The 21902-nt window shown below is 54.9% G+C and overlaps 1 protein-coding gene across 1 annotated transcript in view; it reads right to left on the bottom strand.

The window, feature by feature from the left end:
* Positions 1 to 973: 973 nt before the first annotated feature.
* Positions 974 to 21902, bottom strand: part of Gpc1 (glypican 1) — a 28581-nt gene continuing 7652 nt past the window's right edge. Inside the window, exons 2-9 of the mRNA XM_051190809.1 lie at positions 7486 to 7644; positions 5787 to 6178; positions 4952 to 5117; positions 3946 to 4076; positions 3727 to 3846; positions 3495 to 3628; positions 3072 to 3247; positions 974 to 2762 (exon numbers count right to left, since the gene is read on the bottom strand). Coding sequence (XP_051046766.1) covers positions 2530 to 2762; positions 3072 to 3247; positions 3495 to 3628; positions 3727 to 3846; positions 3946 to 4076; positions 4952 to 5117; positions 5787 to 6178; positions 7486 to 7644 — 1511 coding nt within the window. The 3' untranslated portion in view covers positions 974 to 2529. The remainder of the gene's footprint in view (positions 2763 to 3071; positions 3248 to 3494; positions 3629 to 3726; positions 3847 to 3945; positions 4077 to 4951; positions 5118 to 5786; positions 6179 to 7485; positions 7645 to 21902) is intronic.

The raw sequence follows: 21902 nt of genomic DNA, 5'->3' as shown, positions 1-21902 counted from the left end.
CTCACGGGCTCTATCAAGCCTCGACCTCACTCCATGGCTGTCTATAGTGGCCACCTGAGGAGAGAGGACTGCACTCCTTCCCAGGTGCCCCAGATTCTTCCCTGGACTTGCAAAGAGGATGCAGCTGTCCCCCCCAACGCCCGCGGGGGCCTGGGCACTGCAGATATCCTTGGGTAGGCTCTAATACCCAGCAGGAGCTTGCCCTTTGTAGGCTCCTCCCTCTGGGAGCTGTTTGGAGGGCTCCTTGGGGTTGTGACCAAGCAGCATTTGTGGGGTAGAGCTCTGCTCTTTCCCCTTGTGCTTGCATAGGCCTCACTGAATGGTAACCCTGTAAATGTATTTGGGAAGCAGTGTGGGTCACAGCTCCCAGATAAAGCAGATATGCCACACCTGGCTGAGCAGGGCTGTGTTGAATCCTGCTACTGAGTGAGTTTCCTGGTTGTGAAGGGCGGCACTGTGTGCGCACACAGGGACAGGTCAGCTTCTTGAAGTGAGGGGGAACCAGCCCTGAATGCCCTAGGTTATTTAGGCTCTGTCTGCAGATGTAGGATAGCTCAGAACAGACTGGAGTGGTAGGACATCCCTGGTCCCAACACTGATCTCTGGGCACCCCAGAGTACCTGGCAGGAATAAGAACCTTTCTATGGGTAAGACAATGAATGACATGTACATTGAGGTGGGTTGGAGAGGTGGAAGGCAGGTGGGACCAGCGCAGGCTGGCACCCTAGCCCTGGTACCCAGGCCCCTTCCTCCCAGGAACTGTTGCACGATTGGTTGGTACAGGCAGGCATCGTCCCAGGCAGGACTTGGAGAAGCTTAGTGGTCACCACCCCATGGAAACCCTAGGACCTTGCTATAGGTACAACCCATGCTCAACCCCCTTCCGACAAGCCCTGATCTGTGCTCTGCTGTGTGCATGCCATGCTCACACGTACACAGATGTAGTCTCACCAGAGTTACATGAGGTCATGTCCACTGTAGGTCTCCAGCCTTTAATTCATACAAAGACTCAAAAGAACACACACTATCCACTGGCACCGAGTGACAGAGCCTCATGGAGGAAGGGCACAGTAGCTTGGCTTGGGTGCTGCTGTCCTGACACTCAGGCACTCTCATCCCAAAGCCCACCCTTGCCTGAGGGGCAATAGCAGAGCCACGGCAGGATGGGTGTGCTCAGGGCAAGGATGCAAGGACCCTACAAATCCATGGACCAACTGCAGAGAATCCCTATCCTGGGCCAGGGGACCTGACTACTGGGTAGACCTCGGTTCACTGTGCTGGCAGTAGCCTCTCTAACCCAGTGACAAAAAGAAAGAAAGAAAGAAAAGCAGTAAGCAGCCTTTCTAGGCCTTCTGCATGTCTTCCTGGCTATAGCAGCTCAGCACTCCCAAGGCCCTGGAAGGGACGACGGAGCTTTAACAGCCTCAGGAGACCAGGTGCCCCAGTCTCCAGGCCACAGGAGGATGCCAGAATCCAAACGCCTTGAGCCTCTCCAGTGCTGTCAAGGAAGACTGAGATGTAGCGCTCAGTGGACAAGGACACTGAGGGTCCAAATGTGCATGTCAGTAAAAGCCCTTGACTGTCAATGTTCCCCCAGCTCCTGCAGAGCTGCCTGGGTCAGGCTGGGGCCCAGGCATCCTCCTGTCCTGCAGTACCAGGTCCCATTGACCCTGAGCTGAAGTGTCACCAGCCACCCAGCATCCCTGTGGCCAGGGGACCTTTATAAGTGGGACAGAGGCTAGATGTGGCTGGCTATTCCCCTGAAGTGAGGTTCCTCACGTGGACCACCCAAGGCCAGACTTTGTGAGCCCACCTAAGGGGACAGAACACACCCTCCAGCAGTGTGGCAGAGTTAAGCCTAGTGTGGCGATGCCAGCTGCCACCTCTGTCACACTCAAGGGACCCCACAGTGGGTTTTCTTTGAGGACCATCTTCACTGGGCTCTGCAGTGGCACAGGGTCCTGGCCTGGTGTGTGGGGAATCCTGGCTGCAGCGTTTCTTCTGAGTAGAAGGTGCCATGCATAAACTTGAAGGCCCCGCCACAGCCTGGTCATCGACACACTCGCAGCCCTGGCAGGCTTCCTGGGAAGCTGCGGGACGGGCCTCGGTTTTGACATCTGTGGCCCTTGGGGTCTGGTGGGGAGTCCCCAGTGGGAAGAGGTGGGAAAGGAAGGCACAGGCTCACTTGAGGTCTCCGATGGGTTTTGGCTAGCAGCCGCCCTTCTGGCTGGCCTCATGAGCTTCTGGGGTGGTGCAGGAGGGCAAGGGAGGGGTGTGCAGCCAAAGGTGCCCCTGAGGTCCCTGAAATACATGGCTTTTGGGGGACACTGGCTCACAGCTGACCTGATTACAAAATGAAAAGCTAGGGTGACAGGCGCAGTCAGACCCAGGAGGCCAGCATCCCATGCCCCCTGCCCCATTACTCAGAGCTACTGTTGCTTCACCCTGCCCTGGGCCTCGAAGGCCAAGGGTATTAAATATTGTCTGTTGCATGTTTTGGCCAAGTCAGTCCTTGGGGCTAGGAGGCAGTTACCGCCACCTGGGCCCGGCTGCTGCAAGGACCAAGGTGACGAGGAAGGGCAGGAGGAAGCTGTGGGGCTCTGGGTAGCTGGCGGCTGAGGTCTTCTGTCCTTCCTGCTCTGACAGGCCGGGGAGGGCATGGGTCAAGGGTGTCCGAGAGCTGGAGCTCTTCTTGCTGACTTTCCGGCCGCAGGTGTCATCTGGGCAGCCGCCGCCACTGCCCGAGCCACTGCCATCATCACCTGGGGAGGACAGGAGACTGCAGCAGGCAGGGACCAGGGACCCGGGTGCTGGGTGACAGGGTGACATTGGGAGTACAAGCCCTGCAGCCGAAGACTCATTCCCTAAGGGGGTCTGCTTCCTGCTATTCCCACCTGTCCCATGACAGCCAGACAGACATCCTGGCTGGGCTTCAACTGTGTGCTACAAGGACACGGAGCCTTCACAGCATCCATAAGGGTAAAGGGCTGAGGGCCCCTGGCAAAGGGGTCTGCAGAGGCCTTGTACCCTTCCTTTTATGAGCAGGACAGATTCCCTCCCGGTCCACTCACTAGCATCCTGGAAGTCCACGTCATTGCCACCGTAGGCGCCACGCAAACGGTTGGTCATGATCTTGAGCTGCATGATCTGTTGCCGGATGGTCATGTCTGGTTTGGTGATGTCCACTTCCACTTCAGGGTTGTTGATCTGGTTGGCCAGTCCATCACCCATCACCTCAGGGAGGTACCTAGAGCAGGGCAGTCAGAGCCACAGTTCGTTACAGTAGCTTTTGCAAAGGAGTCAAACCACGGTCGTATCACACCCTGACCATGCCCCAACAGCCAATGAGCCTCCAACCTATTGGTAACTCATGCAGGCCCCATGGTAGGGGGTATGTGCTCACTGCCAGTAGCTGGTGAAGGTGTATGATGCTCCAGCCCATCATCCCAGGCTCTGGGGCATTTGTGAGGATGTGACCAGTGGTGGGCACCTACCGGCCCTTGGATATTCCATTCCAGCAGCGGTCATCACTGGCGGGGCTCATGGCCATCTTCTCACTGCACAGTGTTCCTGGGAGGCTGACCCAGAAGTCCTGGATGTCTCGGAGCTGGGTCTTGGCCTCCGAGACCTGTGGGGTGGCAGTCAGACCATTGAAAAGCCAGGGGGCAGATTGCCTGTGTCCCCTCCCTCATCACAGGGCTATAGCCATCGAGACGGTTGACTTACCAGCTTTTCCAGAGCACCTGTTGGGGGCTTCTCTTGAATGGCTAGTTTGCCACGGCGACGCTTCTCCTCAGGCCCAGAGCCATGGGGATTGACCTTGGGGTTTCCACAGCCCTGGATGACCTGGGGAGACACCAAAGGTGGTCTGGAGGGGTAGCAGGGTTTCTCAGGCCCAGATCTGGATAGACCCTCCAATGTGCACAGTGCCCCCCCCCCACACACCTTGGCTGTGAGTGTGTCCTTGTTGTCTTGGAGGGCGTTGATGGCCTCTGCCAGCCACACGTGTATACCGCCAATGACATACTCTGCACCCGATGGACCCCAGAACTTGTCGGTGATGAGCACCATGGAGTCTGGCAGAGGCACATAGACGGGCATGTTAGCACACAATCTTGGCAGAACCGGTCAGATGTACTGACCAACAGAGGGTCACAAGCTCCCATTCAGACCTGTCCAGCTTACACCCATGCGCAGACACCCACACACAGTGCATCGGTTTCCATGAACACATAGGATCTTCATCTGGTGATCTTGCTGGCCTAGTTCATGTCCATTCATGTCCATGTTAGCTCATGCAGGTGCTGAACACACGTGGACAGCGGCTGTGTGCACACCGTGTGCCCACATAGCTGATGCGTATGCATTTAGATGTGCCCCATACCAGCACCTGTACACACGAACTGTGTATCTGCATGTGCATGTTTTCACATAGCACAGATGTAATTGTATGTGCACACTGGCTCTTAGTGCCAATACAAACCAGCTCATGCCCATGCCAGCTATGTACCAGCACTGACATGTATGCATGCTAACTCACCCCATATCAACAGACATACACAGTGATACATACATATTGGCATGTGTGTATGTCAGCTCACCTTGTACCAGTACATGCAGGCATGCCTGTGATTGGCAGGGAGATCCTGGGCACACCACACTGAACTGGCCTACTGTGTGCAGCACACATACATGCACCTTGCATGTGTCAGTGCATGTACATGAATGTATAGGCTTGTCACATTTCGCCTATGTATTAGTGTATATGCAGGTTGAGGCAGCTATTCGACCATACCCCTTGGGACAAAAGAATCTGTCCCTTGACCTCCACAGACACACCCATATCAGACCCTTAAGCCTTTCATTTGGCCCAAACCAGGGACTACTGTTTCCTAGGACCCCCTTATGGTGCTCCTAAGGGCAGGTCAGGCAGTCTTGGGGTAGGGCTCACCCAGGAGGTTCCTCCACTCAGCATCCAGGTCGGCCTGGTTGGCAAGGCAGCCTTTGAGCACATTTCGGCAATAGTCAGGGCAGGGCCGGGCACCAGGGACTCCCCGGCAATGAGCACAGTACACCAACTTCATGATGGCCCGAGAACATTCTGGAGCCAGAGGTACCTGGAGAACAAAGGCAGCCTGAGGCTCCCCGTAGTCCTTGAGCACCTGCTCACCAGCTACCCTGAAGGAGCATCACCACGAAGGGCTTGGGATGCAAGCTAGAACACTTGGGTTCTGCTCACTGGTTGTGGGACTTTGCCTAGCTCAGGCCATCTCAGGTCCACACTCCAATGGTCACAGTGCCAGGATACTATGGCACACTAGGCTTCCCTGCAGATAAGGAAACCATGGCCCAGAGGTTGGGAGGTGACTTGCTGGACGGAGCAGAGATGGAGGCAGTGCAGTTTAAAGCTGGTGCCCTCCGGATAACCTTCCCCAGATGGGTCTCTCATGTGCTGCCCCACACTGTGAGATATCATGCTGGCCTGAGAGGCCCCAGCTTGCTCAAGGCCCAACTACATCATTTTCTTGGTTCCCGAGCCTAGCAGCCCTTCCATAGTGCCTACAGCTTCATCTGGCTAAGGACACAGGACGGGCCAGCAGATGGCCAGGCTCAGGGTGGAGTCACATCTGAGGACCTGCTGTCAGAACTGATAATGAGCTGCAGCTGTGAAGCTGAGGGCCGGAAGGCTCAGAGGAATGTGGCTGAGGGTGGAGGGTACCAAGGACCTACGGCACAGCAGGAGGGACTCCCAAGGGTGTGCTCAGAGCCTGGGGCAGTATGTGTACCTGGGCCACCTTCCGGACCACATCACTGGCCACACCCAGGCCCTGCACGAAGGATCGTGCCGCCACGAAAGCCCGGGTGGCCCGCAGGCGCAATTCCCGGGGGGCATCCCCAAAGGGCCGTAAGGCCTCGGCCTGCTTGCCCAGGCAGTCCAGGTAGTCATCGGTTGGCAGCAGCTGGGGGTGCAGCTGCTTGAAGAGGCGTTCTAGCAGCCGGGCCCAGAAATCGGCCAGTGTCTCCTCCAGGTGCAGGTTGGCACCACGGTAGTAGAGGCGCAGCTCAGTATACAGGTCCCTGAAGGCCCGAGTGTTCTGTGTGTACAGGTCCCCGAAGGCCCCAGGGAAGGCATCCTGCAGTGCACGCTCCGAGTCATTCAGCAGGCGCTGGAAGTGGTCTGTGCACAGAGGAGAGTCGTGATCCCTTGAGGCGATCCCTCTGCTCCTCCCAATCTACCCGTGGGCTTGGCACAATACCCCCTGCTTTTCAGAACCTGCTAATACAGGCAATAAAAACCGGGCACCACACTGCAGAGGGTTCCTCCGGCCCTTGGAGACCTCTCTCCTTAACTATTGGCGCAGAAGTCAGGACTGTCCACAGGGCCACAGACTGCTAGCTGGGGCTCCAGAGGCCATTTTTGAGTTGGGCCTTAGGCATCAAGAGATGCTGAGAATCGGTGATTCTGGGAGGGACTGAACCAGAGTAATCCTTGCTTACCTGCCAGTGCTCCTAGTTGCCCTAAGCAGCCCTCCTCCTCATGCTCTCCAGCAAACCCCGCCCCAGCTTCAGGTTTCAAGAGCCTCAGTTTATCCCCACAAACCAGCACCTCAGACAGATACTTTCTGGTGGACCTGTGGATGTGTCTATCAGATTCTAAGGTTAGAGAAAAGGCACTGTATTCCACATCTCTGCTATGGCATCCGGGCATCCACTTGGTTGTGGCATTCCCTTTGGAAGCGAGTCTTAAGGTCTGTGACTGCTAAGCCCCTCCCTTCCACAAGCAACAAAGGGAAGCTTAGCAACAAGTGTCAGTATGCAAATGGTTAGGGGCTCTCTGATATATCCTGGCATATCTACAGCTTCATAGCTCCTATTTCCCCAGCTCCACTCACTGCAGGGACCACATCTTTGCTTGAGCCATGCATCCCCTCTGGAGACAGTGAACCTCCTTACTCACAGGTTCTGACCCCAGGGCCCCCATATAGTCCCTGTTGAACATGTCATCATGACCATTTGGGCTACTGTTCTCTGCCCATATATAGTGAGGCCACATGAGGGGCTCATATAAATGATGCTAAAAGGTAGCTGACCTGGCCTCTTGAAGCACAAAGGAGTCTTTCTGCCCCTGGCTAAGAGGCAGCCACCCGAGGGCAGGCCCTGCGCTCTTTCTGCCCTCAGTCTGAGCTCCCTGACTCGGGGATGGTAGCTGGGATAGCGACCTACCACAGGGACCCCAAAAGATGCAGCTGAGATGCAGACCAGCCCTCTGTAAGTCAAGGGAACTCTGCTTGGGTCACAGAGGCAACCCAAGAGCAGCAGGTCCCCCCTGAGGGGCAGGCCCATTCTCCCCAGGGCCCTGCCAACAACTTGGGTTCATTGTTCCATTTAAGCTCCACGGGAAGAGGAAAATCCTTCTGACTCCACATCCCAGCCTTGGAGTCCTGCCCCACACCCACAAGTCCCCAGCCTCCAGCCCCTACTCACCATCGATGCCGTGCAGCTGGGTGGCCAGCGTGGCTTGTAGGGCGCGGCTGCTATCACGAAGCGCAGTCTCCAGCTCCATTCGGCTATGATTGGCTAGATTCTCCTCCATTTCACTGGTGCAGCAGGTGTAGCCCTGGGGGCAGATCCGCAGGTGTTCACCTGTGGGATGGGGAAGGATGGCATGACAGGGGGAAGTGGTCCAGGATCTGCTGCCCAAGACAGGGCTCAGCTTAGGTTAGGAGCCCTTCGCAAAGGCGGAGACAGGGACAGGATAGAGCAGGGCTGGGCTTCTGTGGCTCTGACCTCCTAGGGCCCCTGGTAAGACTTAGGGATGGAGTACCACAGGCATTCTTGAGTTACCAGAGGGCTGAGCCTCAGGCTAGGAGTATTGTGTGGCATATCCCAGCATCTCAGACACACAAGGAGAGCCCCAAACAAAGATCCAGCTTGGACCTTGCATGGAGAGGGAGAGGCTGCCTGACTTAGGCTGGAGACCTGACAGAGGCTTTCAAGTCTGGCAGAAGCTGTGGCCCAGCCTATTCTTGGCCCTCCCGTCTCAGAGGCCACCTAGCTCCACACTTGATTGACAGTCGGTTGTCTGATGAGGATGGCCTGCAGGGCCAGTGGCAGCATCCTGCCAGACCCTGGGTACCAGTCTGGGGTGACTAAAGCTTGCTGTGTGCAGGCACTGGGTCCCAGGGGCACCCATTCCTGGCCTAAGGCTCCCACCCATCTGGACACATTCCCAGTTCCCACAGTGTTCTGCCTGAAGCTCCCCCCATCCACTCTCTACCCTGGGCTATGGCACTGAGCTGTCAGCTCCTGGGGCACTGCAGGGACACCAATCAAGGCAACATTGATTCCCACTTGCACACAGAGGACTGTTTTGCCCACGGAGCCCTTACACTCAAGAGAGTCTTCTGGCATGGGAAGGAACCCTCAATGGGATGTGTTAACACCTCTAAGGTGACACCTTTTACAGGGAGACAAGGCTTGGAGATTCGGTTTTGTCCCAGTTTGGAGGGGGGGTCTGAGTGATTCACCAACCACTAGGTCTGCCTGAACCCAGTCTTTAACACTCCTCCCTCACAGATCACAGCGACAGAAAACCCCACTCTCCCAAGGGACTGGCTGAGTCAGGCACAGGAGAGGCAGAGGCAGGCTTAGATGGAGTGTCTGGGAAGAGGGAGGGGCCAGCAGGGACTCAGAAGATCCCTCTGCCAGGCACCCTGACCTTGATGTTACAGTTGTAGTGCCGAAGCCAGAAAGCTGGTGAGATGCAGAGCCTTGGGAGCCTAGAGCAGGTGCCAGGGCTGGCCCCTGGGTGCCAAAGCCTGCCCTGCCTCTCCTGTGTGTGTTGGGTGGGGGTGGGGTGCTGCTGATGGACCCGTGTGTGAAACTCTAACCTGACAGGGAAGAGACCTATCCCCAGGCTCTGAGGCTGCCAGGACGGGGGACTACCGGGAGCTTTCAGGGGACACCAGAGGGCAGAAACAATCCCCTTTCTACCCTCCGCCCCTGGCAGTGCAACCTCTGTCTTAGGTTGAGGTCTTAGCATACAGGCCCCTCCTCCTGCTCACTGAGGTGTGGGAACCGTGCTTCATCCCAGAACCCTGTGGGGACTTTCTATCTCACCAGCTGAGGAGTCCCATCTGGTCTCAGGGTCCCAAAGGCCCATAGAGCAGGCAGTGGCTGACGGCCGCCGGTAGAAGAACAGAAGGAACTGTATTGTGATTCAAGGGTAGCCAGGGATGGGAGGCACATACCTCTGGCCCTCCCACCTCTGGCCCTCCCCTACCTGTGCCCTCCTGCTCTGACCACTCTGCTTCCTCCTCCTGCCCAAGGCACCTGCCCCTTACAGGGGTGGAAGGTCTTGGAAGCAACATGTTACCAAGCAGCAACCCCAAGAATGGGCTGGTGTGGGGCCCAGGCGGCTAGGAGCTACAAGCCTGGCAGACAAGGGGCCCTCCCCATGAGTCCCCTGCATCTGTTCTAATCCCCTTCTAGAATAGAGAGGGCTGGGCAGAGGTTATCCATCAGCGAGCAGGCTGCTGTTCCACAAGGGCAGGGCCTGCTGGGCTAAAGTGGTACAGCCCACATCTCTCTCTTTCTGAGTAGGGGCCTTTAAGGCTACATGCTGGGGTCACTTCTACCGAGGAGGATCCATCCCTGATTCCAGCAGTGAGCTGGGGAACGAGCCCTGGGGATGGAGGCTACTGGAGTCAATATGGGATTCAGGTGACATCTTGGGCTCAGCGGTGGCTGGGGCACTCAGGGCAAAGGCATGTGTGCAGGCCCACACAGATGGGGCATCACAATAGGACACTGTCAGGACAGAGGCGGGCACATCCTTGCTGGCCCCGCCCACTGTCCCCTCTCTCCTGACACCCTCCACCACTGTGGTGGGGCCAGTTGCCACCCCTCACCATGAACATGGGAGAAATTAAATAAGGGCAGACAACCAAGAAACAGGCACTTGCCGGCCTCGGCTGCAGGTTCTGGGTGGGTGGGATTCACGAGACTCTTGGCCAGCCACTGTGAACACTCCCCATCCAATGGTCTCCCATGCAGCCCACTGGCTCTGCCTGGCCACCTGGCCCAGCTAGCCCGGGTGACCTGCGCTGTTCCAGTTGCCCCAGCACCGCCCCCGTCCCTCCCTCCCTCCTTGGACAAACACGGGAGTGAAGACACGGAGCCAGAGCCCGGGCACCGGCCTGAGGCCCCGGGGGCTGGGCCAGGCTGCCCAGAAGTCCATGCAAGGCAGAGCTGCTTGCTGGGGGCAGGGTCTTGGCTGCTGCTGAGGCCTAGTCCCCCTGAGACTGGGCCACAGGTGATAGGCAGGATCTGCAAAGCTTCCAGAAAAGCACTAGAGCACATCCCAAATCCCCGCACGTTCTTTCAGTTCTGTCCCTGGAGAAAGGTAATTTTCCACCCTAAGGGAATAAGCCCCCCCCCCCCCCCGTGGCTCCCTCCTTCCCAGTGGGCCGGGGCAGCAGTATTGCCCACCCATTTCTATGATTCAGAGTTGATTTCATTCTTCCAGATCTTTTCCTCCGTGGTTTTTGGGCACTACCCTCCCGTGGTACTCTCAGGTTTTATTTGGGGAGGGCTGTTTGTTCATAGCAGGTTTTCCTCACCCTAGTCCATTTTCTAAGCCTCATCCCCAAACCCAAAGACCCCCGGCCCTCCCCCCCCCATCCAAATTCCAAGGCCCAGCATGGCAAACCATGGCAGCAACCTCTTGTTTACCTCTTCCCAGATTCTGGCTGCCTGTACCCCCCACCCCCACTGTTCTCCGGAGCAGACAACAGCCTGTGGCTTCCTACCTTTCAGGGTCACACCCTCCTGCCACCTGCTGACAGCTGCAGCTCCTGCTCCTCCCCACAGTCACAGCACCCCTCTTGGTCATCAGTAGTCACCCTAGGGCTTTAGTCCAGCATCCTGAGGGCATTTCTGATGCTGTTCACAGCCCCCTCTGATCTGACCTCTCCCAACACCCCAGGGATCCAATGCCTGAAACTCTCTACCCTTTTCAAGAGACCCCAGTCATGCCACCTCCTCAAGCCCATCCTTCCAGAAGCTTCCCTTGTTCATGGGATGATGAAGAAATGGAAAACCTGCTTCCCTTATCACCCCCCCCAAAACACGCCCATTTCAGTGTGGATACTCAGCCTGCATGGCTTGGGGCTGTGTAGCAACGGAGACAGCTTTCAGCACCACAGCTGCCACAGCAAGGGAGGCACAGGCTACCCTCCTCTACCCAGTGCTGGCTCCAGAGCCGGCCTTCCTATTGACTGATGGGGCAGGAAAAGTAAACCCTGTGCTCCAGGGTTCTTTCCAGCCCCAGAGGCTGAGGGTCTCCAGTATGTGCCAGCCTGGTGACAGCAAGGAACCAGGAGCAAATGGCCCAGCTTTCTGAAGGATAACCTGCCCCCAGGATCCAGGGGGTTTTCACTACCACCTGCTCCTCTTCCCCAACAAACCTGGACCCGGGTAGGCCTCAAGGGTCACACCCGAAGGAGGACATTTCAACCCCATTTCTGAAGTTGGAAAAGCACAATCCTCCCCATTCACTTCCAATACTTCCACCCTCCTGGATGCATTCATGACCCCCGAGCTCCTGCTCAATTTCACCCAAATGACAACATCACCAAGAAGAGCCTCCATCGCGCACGGGGACCCCTAACTGGGGGGCATCGGCTGCTGGCACTTCTATGGGCTCGGTGGGAGGGGTCATCTCCGGGCAGGCAAAGGCTCCTGCCAGCTGCCTCTCCAACATCAGGCCAGGCCCAGGCGAACAAAGCCTGGGCGACACCTGCAGCTCCCACCACCTCTGCCTCCTCCAAATAGGATGGTTCTGCGCTGCTGGAGCCGGCGAGCAGGATCTGCAGCCGGCGGCGGGCGCCTGTGCAGGCAGCGCAGTGGGGAGGGGGCGCTGGTGCAGTGGGTGCGGTAGTGCGGAGAGCTGAGAGCTGCAGCAGGCAGAGGGGGCTCGTGGAGGGGGGCTGCGGCACGCGGGAGGGAGGGGTGGGAGGGCGATGTGATTGGCGGGGAAGGGGCTTGCCGCAGTGGGCGAGGCAGACAAGGGAGGAAGAAGGGGTGTGCTAAGGCTGCAGAGGGGGATGGGTTCAGCAGAGGAAGGGGGGCTTGCTGCAGGGAGGGGGCTGCGGCAGTCGGTGGGGGTGCAGACGAGGGATGGGTTAGGGAGGGGTGGCCAGGACAACTTAAGGGATATGGGGATGGGACGAAGGTGGGGAGCTGGAGACACATGAGTAGAAATCGAGACTGGTGATTGAGGTCTTGATGGGAAGGGGATGAGACATAGACAGGCTGTGGTTGGAGCTGAAGATGCGAGGTGAAGGCGTGGGGGGAGGGGAGATGCAGAGAGGAATGGCGATGGAGATGGCGGCTATCAGACTCAGCCTGGTATCAGCTTAGCAGGCACCCTCCTGGCCTTAGAACCCCCTTCCTGGATGGCCGCTCCAGCGGTGTTCCCAGCTGTGGATGCATTCCCGATGGCAAACGCGATTCCAAGTGCCAGTGCAGGGGCCCGGCAAATGCAGAGCAGTAGGTCGGAGCAGGAAAGGCCAGGATGAGGCTAAGGGTGCCGGCCTGGTGGACTCCTCAGCCCAGAGCAGCAGGGCAGTGGCAGTCTCACTGGAGCACACAGTGAAGGCGGCTCCCAGGGACGCGCCTTCACCCGCAGCCTTCACTGGCGCGTCAGCACCGCCCCTGTCTCCCTGGAAACAGTAGCGTCTGTGGACCAGGACCCCCCCTCGCCGGAACGCGCACCCCGCCCCTACCGTGATGCCCCGCATTTCTGAGGACTTTTGGATCGGGGGTGGGGGTGGGGTGCAGCGGGTTCTCCAGCTTATTGGCAGGGCAGATACTCATGGGAAAACTAGGGCTTCCTAGGGAGGTCCATGGATGGTCAGATTTCTCTCCTGGAAAGTGATGGCTGGCTGCAATGGGGGGGGGGGTCCTCCTCCAGCAGAACGCCCGATCTCTACTGCTGTCTGTGTACTCAATGGTCACCGCAGTCTTCCAGTCCTTCCTACGATCCCCTGCCCCAGGACCCATCCCCATTAGGCTCTGCTCCTAGTTCCCCAACACCACTTTCAGCCAACTCAGCCCCAAACTCCTCCCAGGCAGACCACTCTCCATCTGGTCCTCCTGGGACAAGGACAGCTCTCCCACTCTGTTGATCATTGGCGCTTCCCAGCCTTTGATTCTAGTTGGGGGAAAGCCACCTACTCATATTTCCAGCCTGAAATGTACAGGTTCCCTCAGCCTTCCTAGTCATTGCTTGGAACACAAGACTCTACTGGGGGAGCAGCTATTCGACCAAGATTCCCCAAAAGAAAAGGCTCTATCCTGAAACCCAAATGGCTGCCCTTTAAACCGCCCACTCCCTGCTCAGCCCACCCAGTGAATGCCAGGTAGGAGGTGCCTGAACATGGCAAAAGGTCCCACTGGGGCAAAAAGTCTTGTCCCAGTATCCACGGCTCATGCTGTGCTTTTAGAACACACTGGAAATGGAGAAGACCCCGTGTTTATGTCTTCCAAGACAATGGCCTTGTGACTTGGCTGCAGGGTGGAGCCCACTCAGAGCTTGAGGTGCTGCTCCACCAACTCAGCAAATCTCAGCCTGGCCTTCCTGCCCGTAGCCAGTGTCCATGTGGCACAGAGTGGCAGGGTGTGTGTGAAAGGAAGAGCTCGTGCCAACTGTCCTGGGCTCTATACAGTTTTCTCATCTAGTTGAGCCACCAGTTCACTTACGGGCCACAGGACAACCAAGGATGCTATAGGACAGACTGGTCCTATTCCCTCAGATGTGTCTACGCAGAATAAAGGGATGCAACGCAGGCTTCTCCCGAAACCCGTAAATACCAAACTGGCAGAGGTGTGAAAGAGATGCCACAACCCAGGCAGGATGGAGCCCAGGACAAAAGCACGGGGCCACTGGCTGCCACCCCAGCTGTCCCGGCTTGGCCTGTCAGTTACCCTCCTGTGCACACCTCCCCTACCTTCCTGCCAAGGCTGCTCACCACCCTCCCCAGGGAGCTCCATTTACGGTTTCACTTATACTCAGCAGCCATGTCTGCTCTCTTGTTAAAACACCTATAAGTACAATGGGTAGGGCCATCTTTGCCCAGTGTGGGCATTTCTGGAATAAGGCCATATAACCAACTCAGAACACTTCTTCCCCCAAGCAGGTGCAAGAGGCAGGTCAGTAGCAGCATGTGGTGAGAGGGAAGTGTCTTAGTTACGGTTTCTATTGCTGTGAAGACCACAGCAACCCTTATAAAGAAAACATTTAATTGGGGGGGCTGGCTTCCAGTTCAGAGGCTCAGTCCATTATCATCATGGTGGGACATGGTAGCGTCAGGCAGACGTGGTGCTGGAGAAGGAGCTGAGAGCCCTACATCTTGCAGGTAACAGGAAATGGTCTGAGGAACTAAGTGTGGCTTGAGCATATATGAAACCTCAAAGCTCGCTCCCACAGTGAAAAACTTCCTCCAACAAGGTCACACCTCCTAATAGTGCCCCTTCCTTTGGGATCATTTCTTCCAAGCCATCCCAGGGAACCGGGAGAGGAGTTCCCATTCATAAGGGCTCTTATTCCTAGCATCTGGTCAGTGCCACACAAACAAGGGTTCAGGGTTAGAATCACTTCACACAACTCATCTACTGCTGACATGGTGGCCTACAGATAGCCAAATCCACACGGCCAAGGTCAGTGGCTGGGAATGGTTATTCGAGCAGTGCTGGGCTCCCTAGATTCCCACCCCAGGGGGATTCCTGGGAAGGCAAAGACTGCAGCAGGAGTCAATACCCTGTGCTGAGAGGCAGTAGTCTGGACAGCTTCCCTAGGCTGGGTTGCCCAGACAGCACCTGTTAGCCCAACAAGGGTATGCACGTGATTTCCAGCTGTGGCCCCACCTTGCCCTGCAAGCACAATTAGAGGAGGGTAGCAGGGAACTAGGATGCTAGTTATATTTTAATTTTTTACATGTATTTATAAGTGTGTATGTGTCTGTACACACGTGCGTGTGTGTGTGTGTGTGTGTGTGTGTGTGTGCGTGTGTGTATACAGATGTGCCACAGAGCATGTTGGTTCCCTCTTTCCACTGTGTGGGATCTATGGATCAAGCTCAAGTCATGAGGCTTGGTAGCAAGTGCCCATTACTTCTGAGCCATCTCACCTACCCATCCTTTATACCCGAAACTCAGATAAACGATGCATTAATTTTTCATATAAAAACTGGCTCAAAAGAATTGAGGTGTGTGTGTGTATCAAACAGACACAGTATTCATGGAACCAAAAGGTGAAAACAGATGTCTGAATGAGTAAGCAAACTATAACTATAAAATGGAATAGTGTTCTGTCTCAAGAAGGGAATTCTGACAGAGTGTAAGATGGATACCATGCTCAATGAAAGGAGCCAAGTGAGGTCGCTAGGCTGTCAAAATCAGGAGACACAGTGAAACCATGATATCAAAAGTAGGGGAGAGGAGTGGAGAGTGTTAGTTTATATTTTCAACGTAACACAGTCTAGAATCTTCTGGAAGGACAGCCTCAGTAAGATATTGTCTAGATCATGTTCTCCTGTGGGCACGTCCACTGTGAGCAACACCATCCCCTAGGCTGGGCCCTGACCTTCCTGCCACTGCTGGAAGCTAGTTGATAGCTAACAAGCTGTCAGCCTAAGTGCATTTGCTTCTCTCTGCTCTTTACTGTGGACGTGATGTGTCCAGATCTCTCAAGTTCCTGCTTCTGATTTCCCTGGAATCAAGGACTATGTCCTGGAATGTTACATTTCCTAAGTTGCTTTTGGTCATGGTGTTTAAACCATAGAAATGAAATAAAAACTAGAATAGGGATTAGTGTTTGATGGGGACAGAGGTTCAGTTGGCAATGACACACAATGCTGGGAAGCCAGTCACTATCTACCCAGTGGGTGGTCTGCCTTTCCACGGCTGTGTCTTGTAGTCCTTTGAGGAGTGTGCTGGTTAGTTTTCCATCAACTTGACACAAGCTAGAGTCGTCAGAGAGGAGGAAGCCTCAATTGAGACAATGCCTCCACGAGATCCAGCTGTAAAGCATTTTCTCAATCAGTGATCAATGAGGAAGGGCCCAGTGTGGGTGGAGCCATCCCCAGGCTGCTGATCCTGGGTTCTATAAGCAGGCTGAGCAAACCAGTAAGCAGCACCCTCCACAGCCTCTGCATCAGCTCCTGCCTTCAGGTTCTTGCCCAGTATGAGTTCCTGTCCTGACTTCTGATGATGAATAGCGATATAGAAGTGTAAGTAGAATAAACCCTCTCCTCCCCAACTTGCTTTTTGCTCAGTGTTTCATGGCAACAATAGAAGCCCTAACCAAGGCACGAGATGTGGCCTAACTGAAGTCACCGACACTGGTGGACATTTACCCACAAGCACATAATTCAACAGAGGGGATGACTGAGGTCCCCAGTAGTGAAGTGGGGACCCACATCAGACCCCTGGCCAATGCTGTGGTCTCCCCTGGCCCAGGCTTGGCTGGTATGAGACCTCTAGGGACCTCATTCAGCCCAGCAGCAATCTAGAGATGCAGATGAACCCTCACCTGCAAACCAGGGCTCAGTGGGCCTTGCCTGGAGCCAGATGTGGCCAGTACATGGGTCAGCACAGTTCCTGTCTGGTCCTGCCCAAGCTTTCTGAGAACTAGCAAGTGCCTGCAAGGCCCTGCTGGGAGGGCCACCTATACCCTGCCACTGGTGACAGTCTCACAACCCACTCCAGAAAGGCCCCTCCCAGCCCCACCAAGCACTCCTGGGACTCCCACCCAGCAGAGTCCTGTCTTTGCCATTTACAAAGCCCCTACTCCCCAAAGGCCAGGCTCACCCTCTGGGCTCTAGGAGCAAGTGACATCACAGGGCCACTCTGCCTCCTCAACTCACTTCTCAGGGATGCTCACACAGCTGTCTTCTGAGCTGGTGTCTCGGCCCACCCTGTCTATGCTCAGGCTCTTGCCAGTGACTGTTGGCAGGCAGAGGGACAGAGGGATCCAGTGACATGGCTCTGTAGGGGTGGAGCTCAGGGCAGGCAGCTTGGATCCCTGGAGGTAGACCGTCGAAGGGAGGAGTCAATGCTTGCCCAAGGGAGCATCAGGGTTGTATCAGGGCCATGGGATCCAGTACAGAGAGGCCCCTCCTGCTGGCTGTTACCTGCAAAGGCCTGACAAGAGGCTCGTTCCCTGACACTCTCCTGTTTCCTCCTGCCTTTCCTGGGACTGATGTTCCCAGGGGCCCCTCCTTAGCTTCCTTCCTAAAAGTCAGCTTCTAGTTGCTGGCCTGCCATCCACACAGCCCTGACTCCTCTGCTGCTGTATCCTGGGAACACCGATCTCCTTGCAATTCCTGGCTTTCCAGTTATGGAAGGAACGCTGTGGATGCTGGCTAGGATCTCTCTCCTGCAACCAGGACTTTCTTTCTCTACTGTGGTTCCTTCACTCACAGCCTGCCTGGAGAAAATAGCACTGGTGAGAAATGGGCCTCCCTGTTCCCCAGGAGGGAACACAGAACCCACATAGAGGTACCGCAGTCAACCCAAAGTCACAGAGCCAAGTGAGTGTAGAGCTGGCTCTTGAGCACAGGTAGACTAGTTAGGTCCAACAGACCAGGATTGGGTTCTGTGGGGGTGTCTCATAGCTCTAGGATAATGGCCACCAAACAGGTCGCTGTCCTTAAAAGGCTGTCCTCAGCCAAGAGTGTGGCTTTCTCCAAAGCCCAGCCAAACCTTCCCCCAGAGCCCAGTGTCACTGTGCAATTGCACACTGCACAAACATCCCAAGAGCAGCCATCCACATACCTTCCTGTCGCCATTCTACATGGCGCAGATGCCACCACACTGACCCCAGACTGTCTACTTTGCCAAAGAGATGCTCTGGAGATCCGGGTCCAGAACCTGGCTGCTGTGTCTTCTAGGGCAGCTCAGGGAACTCTACTCCAGGGAGAAAGCTCAGGCTAAGGCACCCCACACTTGATTCACAGAGCTGACTTCCATCCCTGCCCTGCTTCAGAGCCATGCACTACACTCTCAGCCACTGGTAAAACACCACCCTTGTGATGATTAAGATATCGATCTGACAGGATTTAGAATCATCTAGAAGATAAACTCCTGGGTATGTCCTGGGGAAGTTTTATAGATTGGGTTGGAGTAGGAGACCCATCAGACATATGGGTAGTGGTATCTCTTGGGTTATGGTCTTACATTGAATAAAAAGGAAAAAGAGGGCCAATGATGTGATTCAGTACTAGAACACTTGCCTAGCACACACAAGCTGTGAGTTGGAGCCTGTCCTGGATAGTTTTATATCAATTTGACACAAGATAGAGTCATTTGGGAAAAGAGAACCTCAGTGGAGAAAATTCCTCCATTTGAATGGAGTGCATTTTCTTAATTAGTGATTGATAAGGGAGGGTCTAGATCACTGTGGGTGCTGCCACTCACTGAGCTATAAGAAAGCAGGCTGAGTAAGCCCTGGGGAACTAGCCAGTAAGTAGCACTCTTCCATGGCTTCTGCATCAGCTCCTGCCTCCAGGTTCCTGCCCTGTTTGAATCCCTGTCTTGACTTGTCTCTGCAAGAGTATGACCTGAAGATTGTAAGCCAAAACAAAGCCAAAACTTTGCTTCCCAAGTCCTTTATGGTTATGGTATTTGATCACAGCGATGACTGAAGATAGATCCCTGTGGTGATATGTTGTTTATGATCTAATAAAGCCACTGAAGATGACAAAGCTAGCCACAGCCACAGAAGTTGGACAGTGGCTACACATACCTTTGATCCCAGGATTCAGGAGACAGAGGCAGATGCATCTCTGTGTGTTCAAGGCCAACCAGGGCTACATGAGAGTGAATCAGTCTAAAAGAGAAGCAGAGCTCATGCCATTAATCCCAGCACTAGGGAGGTACCTAAGAGGGAGGAGCCTCTAGGGTCTCGTGCGGCATTCAGTATTCAATCTCAGGGCAATCAGTCTGTCTCCAGCCACATTGAGGTCAGGGACCTCCCCAGGCTTGGTAGAGGCTCTCTAGTGGCTGGCTGCTTTGCTTTTCTGATCTTCCGCTTTAACCCCAATATCTGTCTCTGGGTTTTCATTACTTGTACTACAGATTCTCAGTGCTACAACAAAACAAAATAAAGCGAGAACACAAGCTGAGTACCAACATTTACTATCTGCCTCTTGACTGTGGGTATACTGTGAACAGCTGCCTCAAGCTCCCCCCTCTGTCATCCTCCCAATCCTGATGGACTGCAACCTTCAACTTTAGGGCAAAATACATTCTCCTTTCTCTAAATTGCCTTGTGAGGCATTTTGTTACAATAGCTACAAAGTAGTTAATATGCCCCCTCACCTTATCTAGCCCTACTCCTGTGGCTAGGCCCTTGTTTGTGGCTCTGTGTCCAGGAAGACCCATCCCTCCCAGAGTAGTCACCAGTGGCAGGCTCTTGCCAAGAGTTTCAGCTACGTACATCGTAGCGGTGGATGATCCTCACCCCACCTCTCACCCTGCTGAAAGCCTGCCCACCTAGTTTCTTCCAGTCCCTTCCATGCTGCCTCTCTCTGGTTCTCTCAACAGCAGGCTACATTTGCTATTCTGATGCTCTTGACTTTGGCTATAAATCCTGGTAACTTTTGTGAGAAACAGAGGCTGGCTCCTCAGGTCAACGCAAAGCTCTAAGTGCCCAGCCAAAGGTGAGAGTCCCACGAGCTAACCCAAAAGGCTGGAACCTTCATACGATGTCTACACAGGTGGCCAGAGCTTCTGAAGCCACCTTGATGACATGTCAGGAGAATGCCAGGGCTGCACAGCAGGACATCGGTCTGGGAGCTTTGGGCCTGTCCTGTGCAGCCTAGGGTTGGAACACTCAGGCAGATGTGTGGCTATCAGCCTCAGCACTGATATTCTGATGTCTTTATTTACCAGCAATGTCTCCCCCCATCCCCCATACTGGGGACAGAGCCCAGGGTCTTGCCTGTGCTAGGCCAGAGCTCTACTATTAAGTCACACTTATTATTGTGTATGTATATGTGTCCATGTAATATGTATGTATGGAGTGTGTGTCATGGTGCTCCGTGTGGAGATCAGAGGACAACTCTGTGCAGTCAGCTCTCTCCTTCCGTTTTTACATGGGTTCTGGGGTCAACCGGGTCTTCAGCTTGTGCAGCAAATGCTTTTGCCTACTGAGGCACCATGGTGGTCTCCCTGCACCCCGCAACCATGTACTTTTCATACTTATAAATGACCCCAGTAACCACTGGTCATGGGTGAAGCGCTCAACCCTATCAGCCACACAGCCTGAGGGTGCTGTCTGCTGCCACGTTTCAGCACCAAGGACAGCACTTAGCACACAGTAGGTGCTCCAGCAGCATCCCCGAGGTTTCGAGGGCCTTGTGAACCTCCCAGACAGCATCACTGTCATCATACTCATTTCTCAGCACAGCTCTCCCAGCCACAGATTGGCCCTGTCTTACCAGGCCCTGCCACACAGCTAAACCTGGGCCCCGTTCTGGGCCCCAGTGCCACCTGGTGGAGGCTGCCAACTGTTCAAGACAGTTTAGTTTTGAAGTTTGAAATGAGAGGACTATGGAGGCCATTTGGGGCTTCTCTTTGACCCAAGGAGCTAGCTTCTATTCCTTACAAAAGTCAGTGAGCGTTTATCAGAATGTTACAGAACACAGGGGCGCACCGTTGGGAGACCTGGCAGCTGGCTTAATGTCCATTGGAGTTTCCCCAATCTATCTGCTACAAAAGTAAAGGGACATGAGAATACTGGCAGTTTTCTACATGGGCCAAGCCCCGGGGCCTACTGTTCCCGGCAAGGACATGCTGCAGTCTGGGTGGCAGTCAGTCTCCTTCTTCACATTCCTGAACTCTGAGTTCCATTTGTGTTCGTGTGAGAACCCCTGGCTTGCACTACCCCGCTTACTGCCCTTCTGGATTCAACAACATTTCCTCTCCCCATCCAAAGTTCCCCCTGATTTGGGGACCTACAGCTCCCGCTCAAGTGCTTCTCTTGGTGCTGCTGATGGTTGTGGGAGATGCTACCAACTTCTGGTGAAAGCCCACTAAAAATGGTACCCACTAACTGCTAGGAACAGCTGCATGACCCAAGTTCCATGCAGTGGATCCCAGTTAGGACTATCACCTCATAGGGCTGGAGAGATGGCTCAGCAGTTAAGAGCACTGGCTGCTCTTCCAGAGGACCAAGGTTCAATTCCCATCACCCACATGGTAGCTTACAACTGTTTGTAACTCCAGTTTGGGGACCTGACACACTCACACAAATATACATGCAAACAAAACACATGGAATAAATAAATTACACACACACACACACACACACACACACACACACACACACACACACATGCACGCACACAGCCTATCACCTCACTCAAGGACTGGTATGCCCAGAGTATCTGACCTATGGCCACTGGCCCAGAGCCCTCTGTGCATACACATTGATACAGGATGTACACAGAGTCCTGGGTACTGATCCAGTGAGAGTGGGGGAGAGGCAGAGGTTAGAAATGGCGCATTACCAGGAATTTCGGTAACTTACTAAGAATTACAGTGAATTACTAAGAACCTCATCCTTTTAGATAGCTGTGTGGTCCAGTGTGTCCTGAGCTCCATGACAACTGTAGACGTGTGAACGCCTGAGCCAACCCTGGCAGCAGGTGGCATCAGCTTTCTCCCCAGAGACTGGCAGATGGTCACAGGTGGGCAGGATGTATTCCCTGCAGCCCCCAGAGCCTCTGGTGGGCACCTGTGGCCAAGATGTTTGAGGAAACACTCTGTCGTCACCACAGTTCACTGTGCAGATGGACTAGGAGGACCACAGACAATGAAGATGTCTCAGACACAGC

The sequence above is a fragment of the Phodopus roborovskii genome, unplaced genomic scaffold (assembly GCF_943737965.1).
Source record: "Phodopus roborovskii unplaced genomic scaffold, PHOROB, whole genome shotgun sequence".
In the NCBI taxonomy this organism is placed as follows: domain Eukaryota; kingdom Metazoa; phylum Chordata; class Mammalia; order Rodentia; family Cricetidae; genus Phodopus; species Phodopus roborovskii.
Note: the sequence above shows the minus strand (reverse complement) of the source record. Positions and strands in the feature narration are given on the sequence as shown.